At 39.3% G+C, this 18943-nt stretch overlaps 2 protein-coding genes across 3 annotated transcripts in view; both read right to left on the bottom strand.

Annotated features, from left to right (window-relative positions):
• LOC124186482 (calpain-A-like) overlaps positions 1-16446 on the bottom strand; it is a 29399-nt gene extending 12953 nt beyond the window's left edge. Inside the window, exons 1-12 of one of the 2 annotated variants that reach the window (XM_046578234.1) lie at positions 16285-16446; positions 16008-16094; positions 15782-15911; positions 15183-15365; positions 14834-15024; positions 14259-14556; positions 13941-14083; positions 13558-13799; positions 13329-13477; positions 1694-1917; positions 434-476; positions 44-173 (exon numbers count right to left, since the gene is read on the bottom strand). In XM_046578234.1, coding sequence (XP_046434190.1) covers positions 44-173; positions 434-476; positions 1694-1917; positions 13329-13477; positions 13558-13799; positions 13941-14083; positions 14259-14556; positions 14834-15024; positions 15183-15365; positions 15782-15911; positions 16008-16093 — 1819 coding nt within the window. In that variant the 5' untranslated portion in view covers position 16094; positions 16285-16446. Of the gene's footprint in view, positions 1-43; positions 174-433; positions 477-1693; positions 1918-5271; positions 5360-13328; positions 13478-13557; positions 13800-13940; positions 14084-14258; positions 14557-14833; positions 15025-15182; positions 15366-15781; positions 15912-16007; positions 16095-16284 lie in introns of those variants that run through there. The other variant, XM_046578235.1, reaches the window with a different exon arrangement.
• LOC124186483 (calpain-A-like) lies at positions 10279-11199 on the bottom strand. The gene is made up of 3 exons (XM_046578237.1): positions 11133-11199; positions 10843-11038; positions 10279-10619 (listed from the first exon to the last, which is right to left on the bottom strand). The coding sequence occupies exons 1-3, from the start codon at positions 11151-11153 to the stop codon at positions 10597-10599; spliced, it is 240 nt and encodes a 79-aa protein (XP_046434193.1). The 5' UTR covers positions 11154-11199; the 3' UTR covers positions 10279-10596.
• Positions 16447-18943: the final 2497 nt, after the last annotated feature.

Raw genomic sequence — 18943 nt, 5'->3', positions numbered from 1 at the left:
GTTCGGAAACTTGAACTGGGTAAATTCAAACTATAATTCCAACCTTCCCTCGGATCCTTCCGCAACATTTCCTGCAGCTGTTTCCAGTTTATTTCCAATTCACCTTGTGAAACTTTTTTAAAGACAGCAAACAATAATTGCGCATCCTCATCGGACAATCCATGGTCACTTACCTGGAAAATTATTCACCGCCGTCATTTACCAACTGAATTTTGATTCAGTTATATGTGAAGTACGCACGTGAATTACGTCAAGTTCCTGAGAAAGTTACACAGTCAAACAATTCAATTGCAGCCGGATGAGAGATCACAAAACGTGATAATCGAAATGAAATCAACGCGAATAACAAGAACCACTTTCAAATTTCGCACTGTTCGAAACAATCTCTAGCTCACGGCTATTCTGAAGGATTCTTGACGAATCTTGTACTTACCATTGTCCCTTCCTCACCAAAGCCGATTTCTTCATCGTACACTCTGTAAAAAAACATATATTTGTTCAATTTGAAAAACATGAAACTGACAGTCACACCTATGCCATATTTTTGGTGAAATATCGGGTTTTGTACACCAAATCAACGAACGCCGAACCCTGAATACTCGGCATTCATTTTGCATATTCTCAGAGTAATGTCTATTATGGAAACCCTTAAAATTTCCTCACGGGTCTTAATTTATAGAAATTCGAAGAACGATCCTTCGGCTAATTTCCAAATTTGTTATTTTGAAAAAATTCTGGCAATTCCGTGATTGCAAACATGATTTATCGATTTCAGACTTTTTCCCTGACGAGTATCTCATAGTGAAAATGATTCAAGAATGATTCAACGAGTCAATGACACAAATAATCTGAGCACATGTTTCAGTGGTCAAGATAAAGACCAAAACCAGAAATTTTTATTTGCATAAATCACTTGGACTGATGTAGTCGATCAGAACAGTTTAATTATCTCAACATGCTGATGAGCATAACGGAAAAATGACGCCAAATACAATGATCACAAGAAAATTACCGCAAGCGTTGAGAAATTGTAAGAACAAAGCGTGTTCCAGTTATTAAGCTTTAGAATTTACATTGTGGATATTCTTAGAGAGAAGCAACATCTTCAAACGAACTTTCAATCGTGGAAGCGCGTGCCAGTGCAAAGGTTAAGCACATGAAATTTATAATCGTGACATCGTACCGGAAGGCTAAACGAATATAGAAAATGGACACGCTGATCGCACACTCGTTCAATTGAAATATGCCAATGTGTTCAGAAATTTCTAATCGCGGATTAAATTTGACTACCTACAGTTACAAAATCCTTTGCAGCAAGTGATTCGAAATCATATAAAATCGGTGAACCTAATTTAAACAGGATTTTGGAAACAGGAAATTAGTCAGCTGACTGGAAGTTTGGAAGTTGACGGGTTATTGTTGAAACTCATCCAAGCACATTCCGGTTAGAATTTAGGATTCTCTTTTACCAATAAAGGAGAATCATCTGAAGAGATTAAGTATATCAATGAACTGTGAAACCAGTGGTACATTCCGTGGTACAATCCATGTCACGTGGTACATTGGATTGAATAGGTATGAATAATTTTTCCAGTATCAAAAGAGACCATAATAATTCGAACATTCAGTTGACTCGCAAGGCTGTATCCTCGCTACCCATATTCTGGGAGAATACACTGTATTAATGACTTACGCCATACAAGCTGGTCCATCGCAAAATACCCTGAGCAAGAATTCTCCTTCGTCATGAGGCTTGGTGGTATAAGGAACGATGCAGTATGATCCAGGTGGCAATTCGATGCGACTAGTGAATTCTCGTGGAAGTTGAGTTGTCCAGGTCGAGTCTTCACCAACGCGCGAATTGAAAGCAAAATAGTCTGTTGTCAATGGTTTCGGTATATCACCATTTCCGTCCAACTGTAGAGAAATATCAAGAAAGAGCTACAATTCTGGGAAAGATTTTCGTTCAAGCGTTTGCATGATTTTTTATACCTCAAGACGTACCGGATAAATGGCAAAGTTGAGAGGAAGACTTTCTTCATTCCTAGCCCTTCGATGCTTTTGCATCAAGGCCACTATCACCGTACACTGGTCACGGTTTTCGTTTGGAGAATCGACAGTTATAGAATACTGAGGATTCTGGTGAAACGTTCCTACGCAGATAACAAAACTGTTATGAACAAATCCTACAATTCATGGCAAAATCATTAACAATCAAGAGACGAATACGAACCCAAGGATGTTCCGTCTCCGCCAGCAGTCACTCCACGCACCCATTTGCCTTCAAACGCATACGTTTGCCATTTCTTCTTACTATTCGTATCCGTCGAAGAAAAAGGGTTCAGATAGCAGACTTCAATGTCCCTAAAAAAAGCTTGGAAATCTTCGTACGACATCCAGAACTCACCGTCATCGTCGATCTGCAAGCTCAGCTCTTTTTTCTTGGACTCAGGAATGCACTTCCATTTTAGTGAACTGTTGCGAAATAAATGCCTAATTTTTTTTGCTACAGTTTATTCAACACATAACGGATTGCTGCAAAATCTCAATGCCCTGGAGAATTTTCAATTGCTCCATACTTTATTGTCTATTTTATTGGAATTCTTATTCAAAATATTCTCACTTGTCGCTCCACGCTCCAGTCCATTCTTTTTCATAACCACACGTGTTTCTCAGTCCCAACAGCCGGAAATTATCGAATTCACAGACTTTTGTGATACTGTACGCGTGGCGACAAAATATTCCAAATCTTTTAAATGTCTCTTTCTGCAAAAGTTGACGACGAATGTGATGGGACATGAATGATGTAATATTATAGTCTAAGGCAAACGGATCTTCATCACCAATTGAAAGGTGTAAATGTTTGATAAAAATCAATGTCACGTTAGAATATTTCAACGTTAGGAGATTCGTTGAACTCGGTAATCAACTAATCACTCACCATGACGCAGCTCATGAGCGATTTCCTTTGGTGATCTTTCAGTAAAATGTCGAACAAGTCCAACGATTCCTCTGCCTTATACATGCGGATTATACCTCCAGTGAAATCTTGCATAGCTTCTGAAGCACGACCCCCTGAAATAACATTCCAGGAACCGTAGAGTTTGGCGTAAGCCTTGACGAGTAGAGGACTCCAGAACTCGTTTGCCGTAGACGAATGTGAAGACACCATTTTTCCGTATTGCGTAGGTAGAAAATCGTCTATCACGACGTCGATCCACCTTCCGTACTGCCAAAATCTAGAGCATAATGATAAAATTGCCGCCGAATGTCGATTAATTCCCAAGTCGATACTCGGATTAATCGGAGCGGATCCCGTGAAATTAACCCGCGAGACGTCAAGGAATTAATTCAACACTCTAAGAACGTGTATACTTCAAGAATAAATTCGTACTGAATATTCGAGGTGCCGAAACATTTGCTTTGGCATCAAAGAAATTGGTTCAAAAATATCGCGTATCCAAAATGAACAGGACGAATCGGAATGTAGAACGTGAAATATGTTGAAGAAAAGCATAATTCATTTTATCTGCATGCTTTTGCATGTTTGGGCTATTGTAAGCAGAAGCTTTGGCGATTGATAACTTTTTGAAAGTCTAATATATTAGTTGAATTGCGCGTTATATAGTTGATCGATAACTGCAATGTATAACATCAACATCTGAGACTTCACTGTTCATATTCCTTGAAAATCTACGCTTTTCGTACCTCAAAAGGCAATTACCACGGTCAATTGACACTTTTTTAACCAAGGGAATCAACATGGTTTCAAATGAGGTATTAAAATTGAATTGCGCCCCTTACTGTAAAAGAACATACCTGAAGTGGAATATTCCAGCGTATTCTTTGTCTTCGAAGCTTTGCTCTTTCGGTACAACTTGGTCCAATACGCCAGGATGCATCGCCAAACTGGAAATGCTTGCCAAAAGCCAGCGGTCACCAAAAAGCACCTGTTTCATATCAAACCGTGAACTTCCTTCAACGTAAAACTTTGGATCATCCGATAATTCCTGGAAAAAAACATATCAAGGCTGCAGATACGAGAATATAGTTTTCGGAGAGTTCTCATAGATTCCACTGCATTAGAGACTTTATGAGACACTCAAGTTTTTGGTAATAAAGTGTCACGTTCGATGAATTAGTTCTTTCCAATGAAGTCGCTACCTACATTTGGGCGTTTCCATTCGATATCTTCAATATAATCATCTTCATGTCCATCCGTCCAGATAGAACTTGGTTTCAGGAATGTTGCGTCCTCGAATAATGTTTCACGACTTAAATGTTCTTGCTTTAATCGATGAAAATCTTGAATCTCTCCTCTCGATCTTAGGCCAGATCCTTTATCTCCCAGCTGAAAAAAATAAGCAAAAAAAGCAGACATATGTCCGTTAAAACTCATGATATATTTCTAAAAAAACAAAACATATTATGGCCGTATAGATAATTGCGGCAAATTTCATTGAATATCCGAAGTTTTGTTCAAAGGCCACCTCTTTTTCAGGGAAGAATGCAAATCCGACGGGATTAACACAGCTTGGCCTGTACAATGTACCCCGATTGAAAAAGTTTTCAATCACAAACAACGTTGTGCTTACATTATTTTCAGATCAAGTCGTCAAAGCCGTGAGTGATCTTAAAAATTATTGACCAATTGACTTCAGCTGAAGAAATTGATCTGGTTCAAGAAAATCACATCAGTTTCTTATTATCGCGTGTCTGACAATGAGAAAAATGTCAATTTGATATCACAAGTACTCCACTGTGCGTACCTTGAAAATTGTTTCCGGAGGATAATGACGATAGATGTCTTCGGAATTGAAAATGCCTCCACCTAAGAATTTCAACGGCGCATTGCGTCGATTGGATGTTGAGTTTACTTTATTCGAGACGTCTGAGTTACTGCAAATGAAATTACATCAAGTGATGATTCACAGTTTCGAAGATTCCACGGAAAGTGAGAACGTTTATGAACATAAAAAAAGTCGATATCTTACGCGTCATCCAATTTTTTCTCAACTTCTTCGAGGCTCGTACCGAAAGTCACAGGGTTAGGCGTGATGTCGAAATTCCTCGTCGACATCCTGAAAATTTTCAACCTTAAATGCAAATAGTCAGCAGTACCTTTGTTCGCAAGAAACGATGCATGAATACAGATAATCTCAATCGGTTGAAAGCTGAAAGATTTTGTGAAGAAGTATGAAGCGCATGTACTCGTTCAACAATCGAACAAAATTAAACTACTCCGATTTCAAAGGCTACCCCAATACTTACGTGAAAAAAGTAAGAGAGCAAAGTTATACTGTGATTCAAACAGCAGCAGCACCTCCCAATGTCAACCAGAAATTGTCGACCGTTTCAACGGATACAAGAGTGTATATACATATATATACATATATATATACATATATATATATATATATATATATATATTGTAAAGGACAGCCGTTCAAAACCGCATGAACGTCGACAGTGCCCGTGACATACACAAATCATGACAACAACTGACACAGACAGCTGATCGAGACCACCATCAACATCGACCGTGATCTGCTAACATCAAAAATAATAAACAAAGACGACGGACGCTGACCAACGCATACCAGGACGACGACCCGCAACAGGGCACACAAATAGGGAAATGACGTCGACAGGATAATCCAACTGAGAGTATAAAACTGAAGGACCACGAGGAGCGGTTACCAGTTGTCCGGCAAAGCGCTGAGCTGCGTCATTATTGTACGAAGCGTTTCTTGTCTAGAGAGCGTTATCGAATTTACCTTCACGACATTTAGAGAGGAAATTTAAGCAAAAAGCGTAGTCGGAAATTTGAAAACAGTATAGAAAGTAGAGTCCACGATAGCCCAGGACCTCTAGAGGAAGGATTGAATAAAGTCGCGTATTTAACGTTTGAGCTGTAGGGATATTTAGGAACAGAACCGACGAATTCTGATAGTATTATTATTTCTTGAATTTTATTTTTATCTTTTGTTCTCTACAGTTAGTTTTTGTAAAACCATATCATTATCTACTGACAAAAACCATTGTACTTGAGCTTATCGTTAATGAAATTTATATTCTATTCAAACAAGCACTCGTCTGTCTCGTTGTCAAATATATTTCTCGAACACAAAACTTTACCTTGAAAAGGGGAGGGGAATAAACCAACAGCCAGCCAAGGTAGTCCTGGTCTGGAAGGTTGGCGGTATTCTGAGTCAGGTTAGGTTAGGTTAGGTTAGGTCAGTAACCCACAACAGAAATAGGCAGGCGACTCCGATTACTCCGAGTTCGCGATTAGAAGGGAGTACTGGGAAACCCATATCTCCGACTAGGTGACATACGCCTCTCTCACTTGTCTCCAGTTGGAAGCAACGGCCGAAGAAGCCCTTGTCTTTCCGGAGGAAGCAACGGGCGGAGGTGCTTGTTCACATATCAAGGCGGCTTTGGTGATACCTAAGTACGCATAGTTCGACTATACAGGGTTCTTGGGTCTGATAAGCTGATCCAGCTTTTTACCCATCAGAGGGGGTTCCTTATAAATCTATTGTTTCATCAGAATCTGACAAAGAACACACAATAACGGGTTTATCTCATAGGCTCTGGCCCCAAGATAAACCGTACCCGTTACAATATATGTATACAGTGCCACCTCGTTATATCGCTGTTGGTGTATTTCCCTTCGGTTCCCTTCGGAGCACATCCCCCCACCAGCCACTCGTGCGCATCAAGCTTTCGCAATAACGCGAATACCTTGTGCGCAGTAGTAGGACCTACGGCGAAGTGAGGGAACTATTTATATCGCGGTTCTCTTCCTTTATACCCCCCGGAGACCGCGATATAACGAGGTGGTATTGTAATTTGATTATTTCGCCTATATTTTGATACCAAGGGCCAAGTAACATTGCTAATCTGGATTAAAAATCTCGTAATGAAATCGACCTGTGGTTCCAATTAGTCCCAAATACTTTTCCAACCTCTGATAAGCTTACGATATCCTTACTTGTATGAAAAGATTAACTCTGCGGAACAATATGGAAATGGAGATAAATTTTACGAACTTTCGCAATCGAATATTTTTGCGTATAAAATTACCAAAGAAACAAAGTTTTCATCTCTCTGTCTCATAAAAAAGTTCTGCCCCGCGTGAACAAATGAAAAAGAAGATTTTAATAGCAACAGGTAAAAAAGATTATAATAACAGTAGTATACGCATGAAGTTGGCGGTGGAGTGAGATGTCGAAAACAAAACAAAAAGCATTCAGCAAACAAGACTTCCTATGTTCATAACAAGATGTGCGCTGAGAAGTCGAACGTGGAGTATTTTCAAATAAACTCATTTAATAATAAAGTTGCTGCTGCTATTAAGTTAGTGCCAAGTGATTGACAGCTGTCATCGGCTGTTTATGCAGTCTTTGACAAATATCTTTATAGTTATCTGTTTCTGACACACAATAAATAAATATGCAAACGAGAATTATCAAGATGATTCCCGACGGGAATTGTCTTTTTCGCGCGCTGGCGTATTGTGTACACGGCACTCAAGATCGACACGCAGAGGTGAAACCGAGTATCGTTTCAAATATAGTTGATAATTGGTCTACATTGGCGGGTTTTATTACAGGTAAGGAGTCAAACGGTGCCGTTAGTAGGTCACCTGGTGACTACAAATCACACATGAATAAAAATGGAATTTACGGGGGAGAAGCAGAATTAGCCGCAGCTGCGGACATTTTTAAGATATGTTTAATCGTGCATCACGGAGAACGAATTCATCCACGCCGAATCGGATCCCAAAATGAAAGACAGTTCTCGCTACTTTTCACAGGCGACGGAGACAGTGGACACTTTGATGTCTTGCAGAACCAAAATAAAATTCAGATAGTGAGTAATAAGTATCAAAAGTAACAAGCAAATAATAGTAAATCCAAATATATCACCAAACAGTCAAAAGGACAGCCAGGATTTACGTTGGCAATGGAAAAAGGAGGAGTTTCAATCCGCAGACAAGTAGATGGAGACGGTGGATGGTCGTATCACAAAGGAAAAAGGAAAATAAAATTGTAAGTGCGAATAACCAAATAAGCCATAGAATAATATCGAACAGATATTCGTATAACCAGGCAAGAGGACGACCAGGATCTATGTTGACCACAAGAGAAAGAGGTGTTTTGCGGAGTGAACAGCAACGCAAATATAGAGAAAAAAATAATATAAAGGTGATTTTGTAAAACAACAGGCAGAGCGGTAGCAAAAGTAATTCAACAATGGTGAGTGGTAGCCAAAATAATTCAGCGAAGGGTGTCGACGAATTAGATGAATCGATTGTGATTATTGATTTGGAATATAAATCAGCATCAATGAATTGACCTGTCTAATAGACAATGTATAAGGAAATATATAGTATTACATAACGAATTTACACACAACATTTGATAAGCTCAAGTTATATCAGCAAAACGGGTGCAAGTTCTGAAAATAAAACGAGATATAGTGAGGTGCGCACAAAGTGTACACGAGGGACTTGACTCGTCTGTAAAATGAACCGACTTTCAAGTCGCAGCAATCTAACGTTGAGTGAGTGTAAGAGCAGTAAGAGCGGTAAGATTCTCAGTACATGTGAAGTTAGCTGCACGCGCCTTGAGATGAAGGATTCAAGCAGCGTGTCCACACAAGTTTCTGCTCTCACTTTCTCATTTGAGAAATTGAGACATTCTGTTATCACAGCAACAAAAACAAATGTTGAACAGGAAATTGACCGGTACGAGTGGTAGCGTTCGTTATAATAATAACAAACAATGGAAATTTGTTTGAGTTTCTATCTCGAAAGTGCGCTGCGAGAGAATGGTGTTATCAGCAAAAGTGAGGGAAACTCAAAAGTTGTACTAACCCTTGGTTACTTCATCTTATTATCTATTACTTGGTTCTTGGTGGTTTCGAATAAGGGTTCGATACTAAGGCATTGGGTGTCAACCCACTGGATTCAAGGGACTGACTACTTGCAGTTCAGCAGTAGAGGGAGCATTCTGCTGATGTAGTACGAAAAGCGTGGCAACGAGGTGATGATAGGAGGACCATGCGTAGTCTGAGGTAGCTGTAAGAGTGTGGGAATAGAATCTGAGATCCGGAGGACGTGAGAAAATTTTTGAAAGTTCACGTATTATGAATGGTTTGGGAAAAATAATTAAAAATAACGGAGTAACCTTTTTGCACAGAATGCAAGAAGATGAGATAAGATAAGCCAAGTTGCAACCATGTCAAAAATGTCGCAGTGGGTTAGGTTGGCATAGACTGCCCCGTACACAGTGTATATTTCTTATGTCAGTCTTGCTTATTTTACTTATTTGCAAACACTTTCTCACGCAAAATGCCGCACCCTTCGTTTCCCCCGCAAGCCGAAGCGACGCGTGCATCAGTGCATTATGTCTTGTGGATAAACACTCCGCCAATTATACGAATTTGGTAATTGCTGACATATATATACTAGTCATTCAAACTTGTCGATGGAAAAACTTGATGTTACTGACAAATTCGTAACACTTTTGAGACGGCTCAGCCCCGGATGAAACTTGCCGGAAATAACGAATCTCGTGAGAATTCTAATAAAACTTATCTCATTGTAGGTATCGGACAATCGTCTGAGTCATCAAAGAAAAAGAGGAGGCAAGGAATAGGTAACATGTCCTTAATAAAATTTAAACGACACATCATTTTTCCTGTACGTACAATTTATTCGAGGCATTGTTGCACTAAATCGTATTCTACATTCCGGTCCGCGCACTCGTGTCACTTCGTCTTGCAGCGTTTCGGTATTTCGTTCATTCTGTTTTCGTGGGTTTCGGGATTTCGAACTTTCGCGTCTTTGGTCAGTCGTTTATAATCAATTTGGATTCGGAGATTTTCAAAAACCACACGATTCCGTCATTTGAAAAGTCGAGTTTTTGACTCTTTGGTATTTTCGCGATTCGATGTTTTGCTTTCCGGAATCTTGTGCTTTTTCCGTAATAAATTTCGGTATTTCACACATTGTGGCGCTATCAATTTTTATTCTTCCTTATGACAATTTTGAATATTTACGGTGTATCAGCGTTTTTGACTGTCGGCAATTTGCCTTTCGGTATTTCGTCCCGTCGATTCCTTGCTCCTTCCCATTTCTGTACCCCATCCAATTTCTTATCGTAGAAACAAATTGAAGATCCGCACAAAAACAATTTTGCTTCAGAGCTCAAAATCGTTCAACGTCGCATTGGTGTGTTGGAAAGTAGGTATTTGTACTGGGCATTCAGGTTTCAGTAGGTTTCATAGATGTAATTTTATTCAAATGTAGTATACCTACATTCAATTCTTATATACTTTGAACAGTTACTAGTTTACCAGTTCGAGAAAATCTTGGACTGGGGAAATGAAATCTTATACACTACAATTCGAGCAAGGGTTGTGCCAGGTGAAACATTATCAACGGTGCAATTAAATTTGTGATAGTTGGAAATTAACGTGGTCTGGACTTCGGTAAAAAGTGTTGAAATATTTTTGTCCGGAAGACCGCGTCGTTTCGTCTCTCGCAAAGTTTGACCATCCGTCGCACCCGGATTTCACCGCAACTTAAGCGACGTTTTGAGATGTTTCTGAAAGCAAAAAAAAAAAATAACGTGAAATCAGGAAGACAGGATGACTTCGACACATCTAACTCATCGATAGATTGCGTGCTGGTGATTGCCGTTGAAAGGTAATCTTAGGTGCTCCAAAATCTTCCGGGTCAGATACATTTCGGCCAACAATTGCAATCCGAATCATTCAACAAACCGCTGAGCTCCTGCACTCCTCAGAATTTTTCATCCTCTCACTCACCGATCATTGTCTTGAGTTCTAATGCGCACATTACAAATTCGCAAAAGGTAATCTTTCCAGGGTTTTCTTGGTTACGATGTACCAGTTTGATCAAGACTTGTTTATTCACTCGGTATCCGGCGCTATTCAAAGCCCCTTTTAACTCAGAAGTTCTAAGGTAGCCTAAGCCATCTGCGTCGTACGCGTTGAACACATCCTGCAAACAATCGCAATAGTTATAGCCCCGTTAAGAAAAAACTGCAAAGTACTACGTGAGGTACTGCGATGATCCGGAAGACGCAAATTCTTACCTTCCACTTTTTGATGTTCATCCGTAACGCTTTATACTCTCCAAACCCAAGTTTTCCCGAATCGAGTTCATCCGTCAAAGTCACCATATTGCGACACGTATTCTCGTTGAAAACTGTAAATTTTACTCATCTAGTAACAAGCTTCACTCATATAGTTCGGAAACTTGAACTGGGTAAATTCAAACTATAATTCCAACCTTCTCTCGGATCCTTCCGCAACATTTCCTGCAGCTGTTTCCAGTTTATTTCCAATTCACCTTGTGAGACTTTTTTGAAGGCAGCAAACAATAATTGCGCATCCTCATCGTACAATCCATGGTCACGTACCTGGAAAATTATTCACCGCCGTCATTTACCAACTGAATTTTAATTCAGGAATATGTGAAGTACGCACGTGAATTACGTCAAGTCCTGTGAAAGTTACACAGTCAAACAATTCAATTGCAGCCGGATAAGAGATCACAAAACGTGATAATCGAAATGAAATCAAAGCAAATAACGCGAACCGCTTTCAAATTGCTCACTGGTCGTAACAAGTTAGCCGTACAAATTTATTCATATGGCAGGTTTATGATCGCTAGCTCACGGCTATCCTGAAGGATACTTGACGAATCTTGTACCTACCATTATCCCTTCATAGCCGTAACCAATTTCTTCGTCGTACACTCTGTAAAAAAACATATATTTGTTTGATTTGAAAAACATGAAACTGACACCATATTTTTGGTGAAATATCGGGTTTTGTACACCAAATCAACGAACGCCGAACCCTGAATACTCGGCATTCATTTTGCATATTCTCAGATCGTAATGTCTATTACGGAAACTCTTAAAATTTCCTCACGGGTCTTAATTTATAGAAATTCGAAGAACGATCCTTCGGCTAATTTCCAAATTTGTTATTTTGAAAAAATTCTGGCAATTCCGTGATTGCAAACAAGATTTATCGATTTCCGACTTTTTCCCTGATGAGTATCTCATAGTGAAAATAATTCAAGAATGATTCAACGAGTCAACGACACAAATAATCTGAGCACATGTTTCAGTGGTCAAGATAAAGACCAAAACCTGAGATTTTTATTTGCATAAATCACTTGGACTGATGTAGTCGATCAGAACAGTTTAATTATCTCAACATGCTGATGAGCATAACGGAAAAATGACGCCAAATACAATGATCACAAGAAAATTACCGCAAGCGTTGAGAAATTGTAAGAATAATGCGTGTTCCAGTTATTAAGCTTTAGAATTTACATTGTGGATATTCTTAGAGAGAAGCAACATCTTCGAACAAACTTTCAATCGTGGGTGCGCATGCCAGTGCAAAGGTCAAGCACATGAAATTTATAATCGTGACATCGTACCGGAAGGCTAAACGAACATAGAAAATGGACACGCTGATCGCACACTCGTTCAATTAAAATATGCCAATGTGTTCAGAAATATACAATCGCGGATTAAATTTGACTACCTACAGTTACAAAATCCTTTGCAGCAAGTGATTCGAAATCATACAAAATCGGTGAACCTAATTTAAACAGGATTTTGGAAACAGGAAATTAATCAGCTGGCCGGAAGTTTGGAAGTTGAGTGGTTATTGTTGAAACTCATCCAAGCACATCCCGGTTAGAATATAGTATTCTCTTTTACCAAAAAAATTGAATCATTTGAAGAGATTAAATATAACAATGAACTGTGAAACCCATCCGTTTTGAACCGACATCGGATGTCAGTGATTTCTGTCACGTGGTACATTGGATTGAATAGACATGAATAATTTTTCCAGTATCAAAAGAGACCATAATAATTCGAACATTCACTTAACTCTCAAGGCTGTATCCTCGCTACCCATATGCTAGGAGAATACACTGTATTAATGACTTACGCCATACAAGCTGGTCCATCGCAAAATACCCTGAGCAAGAATTCTCCTTCGTCATGAGGCTTGGTGGTATAAGGAACGATGCAGTATGATCCAGGTGACAATTCGATGCGACTAGTGAATTCTCGTGGAAGTTGAGTTGTCCAGGTCGAGTCTTCACCAACGCGTGAATTGAAAGCGAAATAATCTGTTGTCAATGGTTTCGATACATCACCATTTCCAGCCAACTGTAGAGAAATATGTAGAAAAAGCTACAATTCTGCGAAAGATTTTCGTTCAAGCGTTTGCATGATTTTTTATACTTCAAGACGTACCGGGTAAATGGCAAAGTTGAGAGGAGGACTTTCTTCATTCTTAGCCCTTCGATGTTTTTGCATCAAGGCCACTATCACCGTACACTGGTCACTGTTTTCGTCTGGAGAATCAACAGTTATAGAATACTGAGGATTCTGGTGAAACGTTCCTACGTAGATAACAAAACTGTTATGAACAAATCCTACAATTCATGCCAAAATCATTAACAATCAAGAGACGAATACGAACCCAAGGATGTTCCGTCTCCGCCAGCAGTCACTCCACGCACCCATTTGCCTTCAAACGCATACGTTTGCCATTTCTTCTTACTATTCGTATCCGTCGAAGAAAAAGGGTTCAGATAGCAGACTTCAATGTCCCTAAAAAAACCTTGGAAATCTTTGTACGACATCCACAATTCACCGTCATCGTCGATCTGCAAGCCCAGCTCTTTTTCCTTGGACTCCGGAATGCACTTCCATTTTAGTGAACTGTTGCGAAATAAATGCCGTTTGCTACAGTTTATTCAACACATAACGGATTGCTGCAAAATCTCAATGCCGTGGAGAATTTTCAATTGCTCCATACCATATTGTCTATTTTATTGGAATTCTTATTCAAAATATTCTCACTTGTCGCTCCTCGCTCCAGTCCATTCTTTTTCGTTACCACACGTGTTTCTCAGTCTCAACAGCCGGAAATTATCGAATGCACAGACTTTTGTGATACTGTGGACGTGGCGACAAAATATTCCAAATCTTTTAAATGTCTCTTTCTGCAAAAGTTCACGACGAATGTCATGGGATATGAATTACGTAATATTATAGTCTAAGGCAAACGGGTCTTCATCACCAATTGAAAGGTGTAAATGTTCGATAATAATCAATGTCACGTTAGAATATTTCAACGTTAGGAGATTCGTTGAACTCGGTAATCAACTAATCACTCACCATGACGCAGCTCATGAGCGCGTTCCTTTGGTGATCTTTCAGTAAAATGTCGAACAAGTCCAACGATTCTTCTGCCTTATACATGCGGATTATACCTCCAGTGAAATCTTGCATAGCTTCGGAAGCACGACCCCCTGAAATAACATTCCAGGAACCGTAAAGTTTGGCGTAAGCCTTGACGAGTAGAGGACTCCAGAACTCGTTTGCCGTAGACGAATGTGCAGACACCAATTCTCCATCTTTCGTAGGTAGAAAATCGTCTATCACGACGTCGATCCACCTTCCGTACTGCCAAAATCTAGAGCATAATGATAAAATTGACGCCGAATGTCGATTAATTCCCAGGTCGATACTCGGATTCATCAGAGAGGATCCCGTGAAATTAACCCGCAAGACGTCAAGGAATTAATTCAACACTCTAAGAATGTGTATAGCTCAAGAATAAATTCGTATTGAATATTTGAGGTGCCGAAAGATTTGCTTTGGCATCAAAGAAATTGGTTCAAAAATCAATCAACATGGTTTCAAATGAAGTATTAAAATTGAATCGCGCCCCTTACTGTAAAAGAACGTACCTGAAGTGGAATATTCCAGCGTATTCTTTGTCTTCGAAGCTTTGCTCTTTCGGTACAACTTGGTCCAATACGCCAGGATGCATCGCCAAATTGGAAATGCTTGCCAAAAGCCAGCAGTCACCAAAACGCGCCTGTTTTATATCAAATCGTGAACCTCCTTCGACGTAAAACTTTGGATCATCCGATAATTCCTGGGTAAAAACATATCAAGGCTGCAGATACGAGAATATAGTTTTCGGAGAGTTCTCATAGATTCCACTGCATTAGAGACTTTATGAGACACTCAAGTTTTTGGTAATAAAGTGTCACGTTCGATGAATTAGTTCTTTCCAATGAAGTCGCTACCTACATTTGGGCGTTTCCATTCGATATCTTCAATATAATCATCTTCATGTCCATCCGTCCAGATAGAACTTGGTTTCAGGAATGTTGCGTCCTCGAATAATGTTTCACGACTTAAATGTTCTTGCTTTAATCGATGAAAATCTTGAATCTCTCCTCTCGATCTTAGGCCAGATCCTTTATCTCCCAGCTGAAAAAAATAAACAAAAAAAGCAGACATATGTCCGTTAAAACTCATGATATTTCTAAAAAAACAAAACATATTATGGCCGTATAGATAATTGCGGCAAATTTCATTGAATATCCGAAGTTTTGTTCAAAGGCCACCTCTTTTTCAGGGAAGGATGCAAATCTGAGGCGATTAACACAGCTTGGCCTGTACAATGTACCCCGATTGAAAAAGTTTTCAATCACAAACAACGTTGTGCTTACATTATTTTCAGATCAAGTTGTCAAAGCCGTGAGTGATCTTAAAAATTATTGACCAATTGACTTCAGCTGAAGAAATTGATCTGGTTCAAGAAAATCACATCAGTTTCTTATTATCGCGTGTCTGACAATGAGAAAAATGTCTATTCGATATCACAAGTACTCCACTGTGCGTACCTTGAAAATTGTTTCCGGAGGGTAGTGACGATAGATGTCTCCGGAATTGAAAATGCCTCCACCTAAGAATTTCAACGGCGCATTGCGTCGGTTGGATGTTGAGTTTACTTCATTCGAGACGTCTGAGTTACTGCAAATGAAATTACGTCAAGTGATGATTCACAGTTTCGAAGATTCCATGGAAAATGAGAACGTTTATGAACATAAAAAAAAGTCGATATCTTACGCGTCATCCAATTTTTTCTCAACTTCTTCGAGGCTCGTACCGGAAGTCACAGGGTTAGGCGTGATGTCGAAATTCCTAGTCGACATTCTGAAAATTTTCAACCTTAAATGCAAATAGTCAGCACTACCTTTGTTCGCGAGAAACGATGCATGAATACAGATAATCTCAATAGGTTGAAAGCTGAAAGATTTTGTGAAGAAGTATGAAGCGCATGTACTCGTTCAACAATCGAACAAAATTAAACTACTCCGATTTCAAAGGCTACCCCAATACTTACGTGAAAAAAGTAAGAGAGCAAAGTTATACTGTGATTCAAACAGCAGCAGCACCTCCCAATGTCAACCAGAAATTGTCGACCGTTTCAACGGATACGAGAGTGTATATACATATATATATATTGTAAAGGACAGCCGTTCAAAACCGCATCAACATCAACAGTGCCCGTGACATACACAAATCATGACAACAACTGACACAGACAGCTGATCGAGACCACCATCGACATCGACCGTGATCTGCTAACATCCAAAATAATAAACAAAGACGACGGACGCTGACCAACGCATACCAGGACGACGACCCGCAACAGGGCACACAAATAGGGAAATGACGTCGACAGGATAATCCAACAACAGCTCTGGGAGAGTATAAAACTGAAGGACCACGAAGAGCGGTTACCAGTTGTTCGGCAAAGCGCCGAGCTGCGTCATTATTGTACGAAACGTTTCTTGTCTAGAGAGCGTTATCGAATTTACCTTCACGACATTTAGAGAGGAAATTCAAGCAAAAAGCGTAGTCTGAAATTTGAAAACAATATAGAAAGTAGAGTCCACGATAGCCCGGGACCTCTAGAGGAAGGATTGAATAAAGACGCGTATTTAACATTTGAGCTGTAGGGATATTTAGGAACAGAACCGACGAATTCTGACAGTATTATTATTTCTTTAATTTTATTTTCATCTTTTGTTCTCTACAGTTAGTTTTTGTAAAACCATATCATTATCTACTGACAAAAACCATTGTACTTGAGCTTATCGTTAATGAAATTTATATTCTATTTAAACATGCACTCGTCTGTCTCGTTGTCAAATATATTTCTCGAACATAAAACTTTACCTTGAAAAGGGGAGGGGAATAAACCAACAGCCAGCCAAGGTAGTCCTGGTCTGGAAGGTTGGCGGTCTTTTGGGTCAGTAACCCACAACAGAAATAGGCAGGCGAGTCTTATTACTCCGAGTTCGCGATTAGAAGGGAGTACTGGGAAACCCATATCTCCGACTAGGTGACATACGCCTCTCTCACTTGTCTCCAGTTGGAAGCAACGGCCGAAGAAGCCCTTGTCTTTCCGGAGGAAGCAACGGGCGGAGGTGCTTGTTCACATATCAAGGCGGCTTTGGTGATACCCAAGTCCGCATAGTTCGACTATACAGGGTTCTTGGGTCTGATAAGCTGATCCAGCTTTTTACCCATCAGAGGGGGTTCCTTATAAATCTATTGTTTCATCAGAATCTGACAAAGAACACACAATAACGGGCTTATCTCATAGGCTCTGGCCCCAAGATAAACCGTACCCGTTACAATATATGTATACAGTACCACCTCGTTATATCGCCGTTGGTGTATTTTCCCTCGAAGCGCATCCCCCCACCAACCACTCGTGCGCATCAAGCTTTCGCAATAACGCGAATACCTTGTGCGCAGCAGTAGGACCTACGGCGAAGTAGGGGAACTATTTATATCCCGGTTCTCTTCCTTTATACCCCCCGGAGACCGCGATATAACGAGGTGGTATTGTAATTTGATTATTTCGCCTATATTTTGATACCAAGGGCCAAGTAACATTGCTAATCTGGATTAAAAATCTCGTAATGAAATCGACTTGTGGTTCCAATTAGTCCTAAATACTTTTCCAACCCCTGATAAGCTTACGATATCCTTACTTGTATGAAAAGATTAACTCTGCGGAAAAATATGGAAATGGAGATAAATTTTACGAACTTTCGCAATCGAATATTTTTTCGTATAAAATTAACAAAGAAACAAAGTTTTCATCCCTCTGTCTCATAAAAACGTTCTGCCCCGTGTGAACAAATGAAAAAGAAGATTTTAATAGTAACAGGTAAAAAAGATTATAATAACAATAATATACCCATGAAATTGGCGGTGGGGTGAGATGCCGAAAACAAAATAAAAGCATTTAGAAAACAAGCCTTTTTTTTGTAATATTTTATAGAAAACTACGCGGATCAACGAAAAATTACGAATATCCACGACTTTTTATGAAAGGTAATTTCAATTTTGGACACAAAGATTACCATTTTTCTTATTCTAGAACCGCGTTGAACTTCGTAGAAAAGTAAAAATTTAATGAAAATTCCATACTAGGAGTAAATATAATTTTGCTTTCGTAAAATTTCGTACGAAACTACGAGGATTAAAGAAAAATAATAATCAATATCTACGACTCTGTATGAAAGATGATGTCATTTTTTAATCCAAATACCACAAATATTTTCCGCAGAGAAACGCCTTGAATTTTATAGAAAGGTGCGAATTTCTACAAAAAATTACGAATTTCTACGAAGAATTATGAAAATCTACAAGTTTCTATGAAAACTAATCACAATTTCGGACCTAAATCATCCGTTAGATGTCACATCTCTCTCACAAGGAAAACTTATTGCAGACAAATTAAGTACCGAGCAAAATTTCGGCCTACATCCGAAGAGTGATCTTCTCATCTTCTGATCGTGAGTACGATTCAGGCAGATTTAGTGAATCTGTCGTATATTTTTGAACTCATCTTATCTCGGTTAGGTGAGTGTATGGAAAAAAAGTTAACTAATAATATGATGATCATTGAAAAACAACGATTTTTTACAAGTATCAAGACCAAAAAGTCAAGGAAATTACGGCAGTCTGCGATGATATACAAA

The sequence above is a fragment of the Neodiprion fabricii genome, chromosome 7 (genome assembly GCF_021155785.1).
Source record: "Neodiprion fabricii isolate iyNeoFabr1 chromosome 7, iyNeoFabr1.1, whole genome shotgun sequence".
Taxonomy (NCBI): domain Eukaryota; kingdom Metazoa; phylum Arthropoda; class Insecta; order Hymenoptera; family Diprionidae; genus Neodiprion; species Neodiprion fabricii.
This window is presented reverse-complemented; position numbering and strand designations above follow the sequence as displayed.

Coding starts and splice junctions, on each gene's coding strand:
- LOC124186483 (XM_046578237.1), bottom strand. CDS start 11,153: ATGAACATCAAAAAGTGGAAG. Junction 11,039..11,132: donor TGAACATCAAAAAGTGGAAG/GTAAGAATTTGC, acceptor GATTGTTTGCAG/GATGTGTTCAACGCGTACGA. Junction 10,620..10,842: donor AGAACTCAAGACAATGATCG/GTGAGTGAGAGG, acceptor TTTTGCTTTCAG/AAACATCTCAAAACGTCGCT.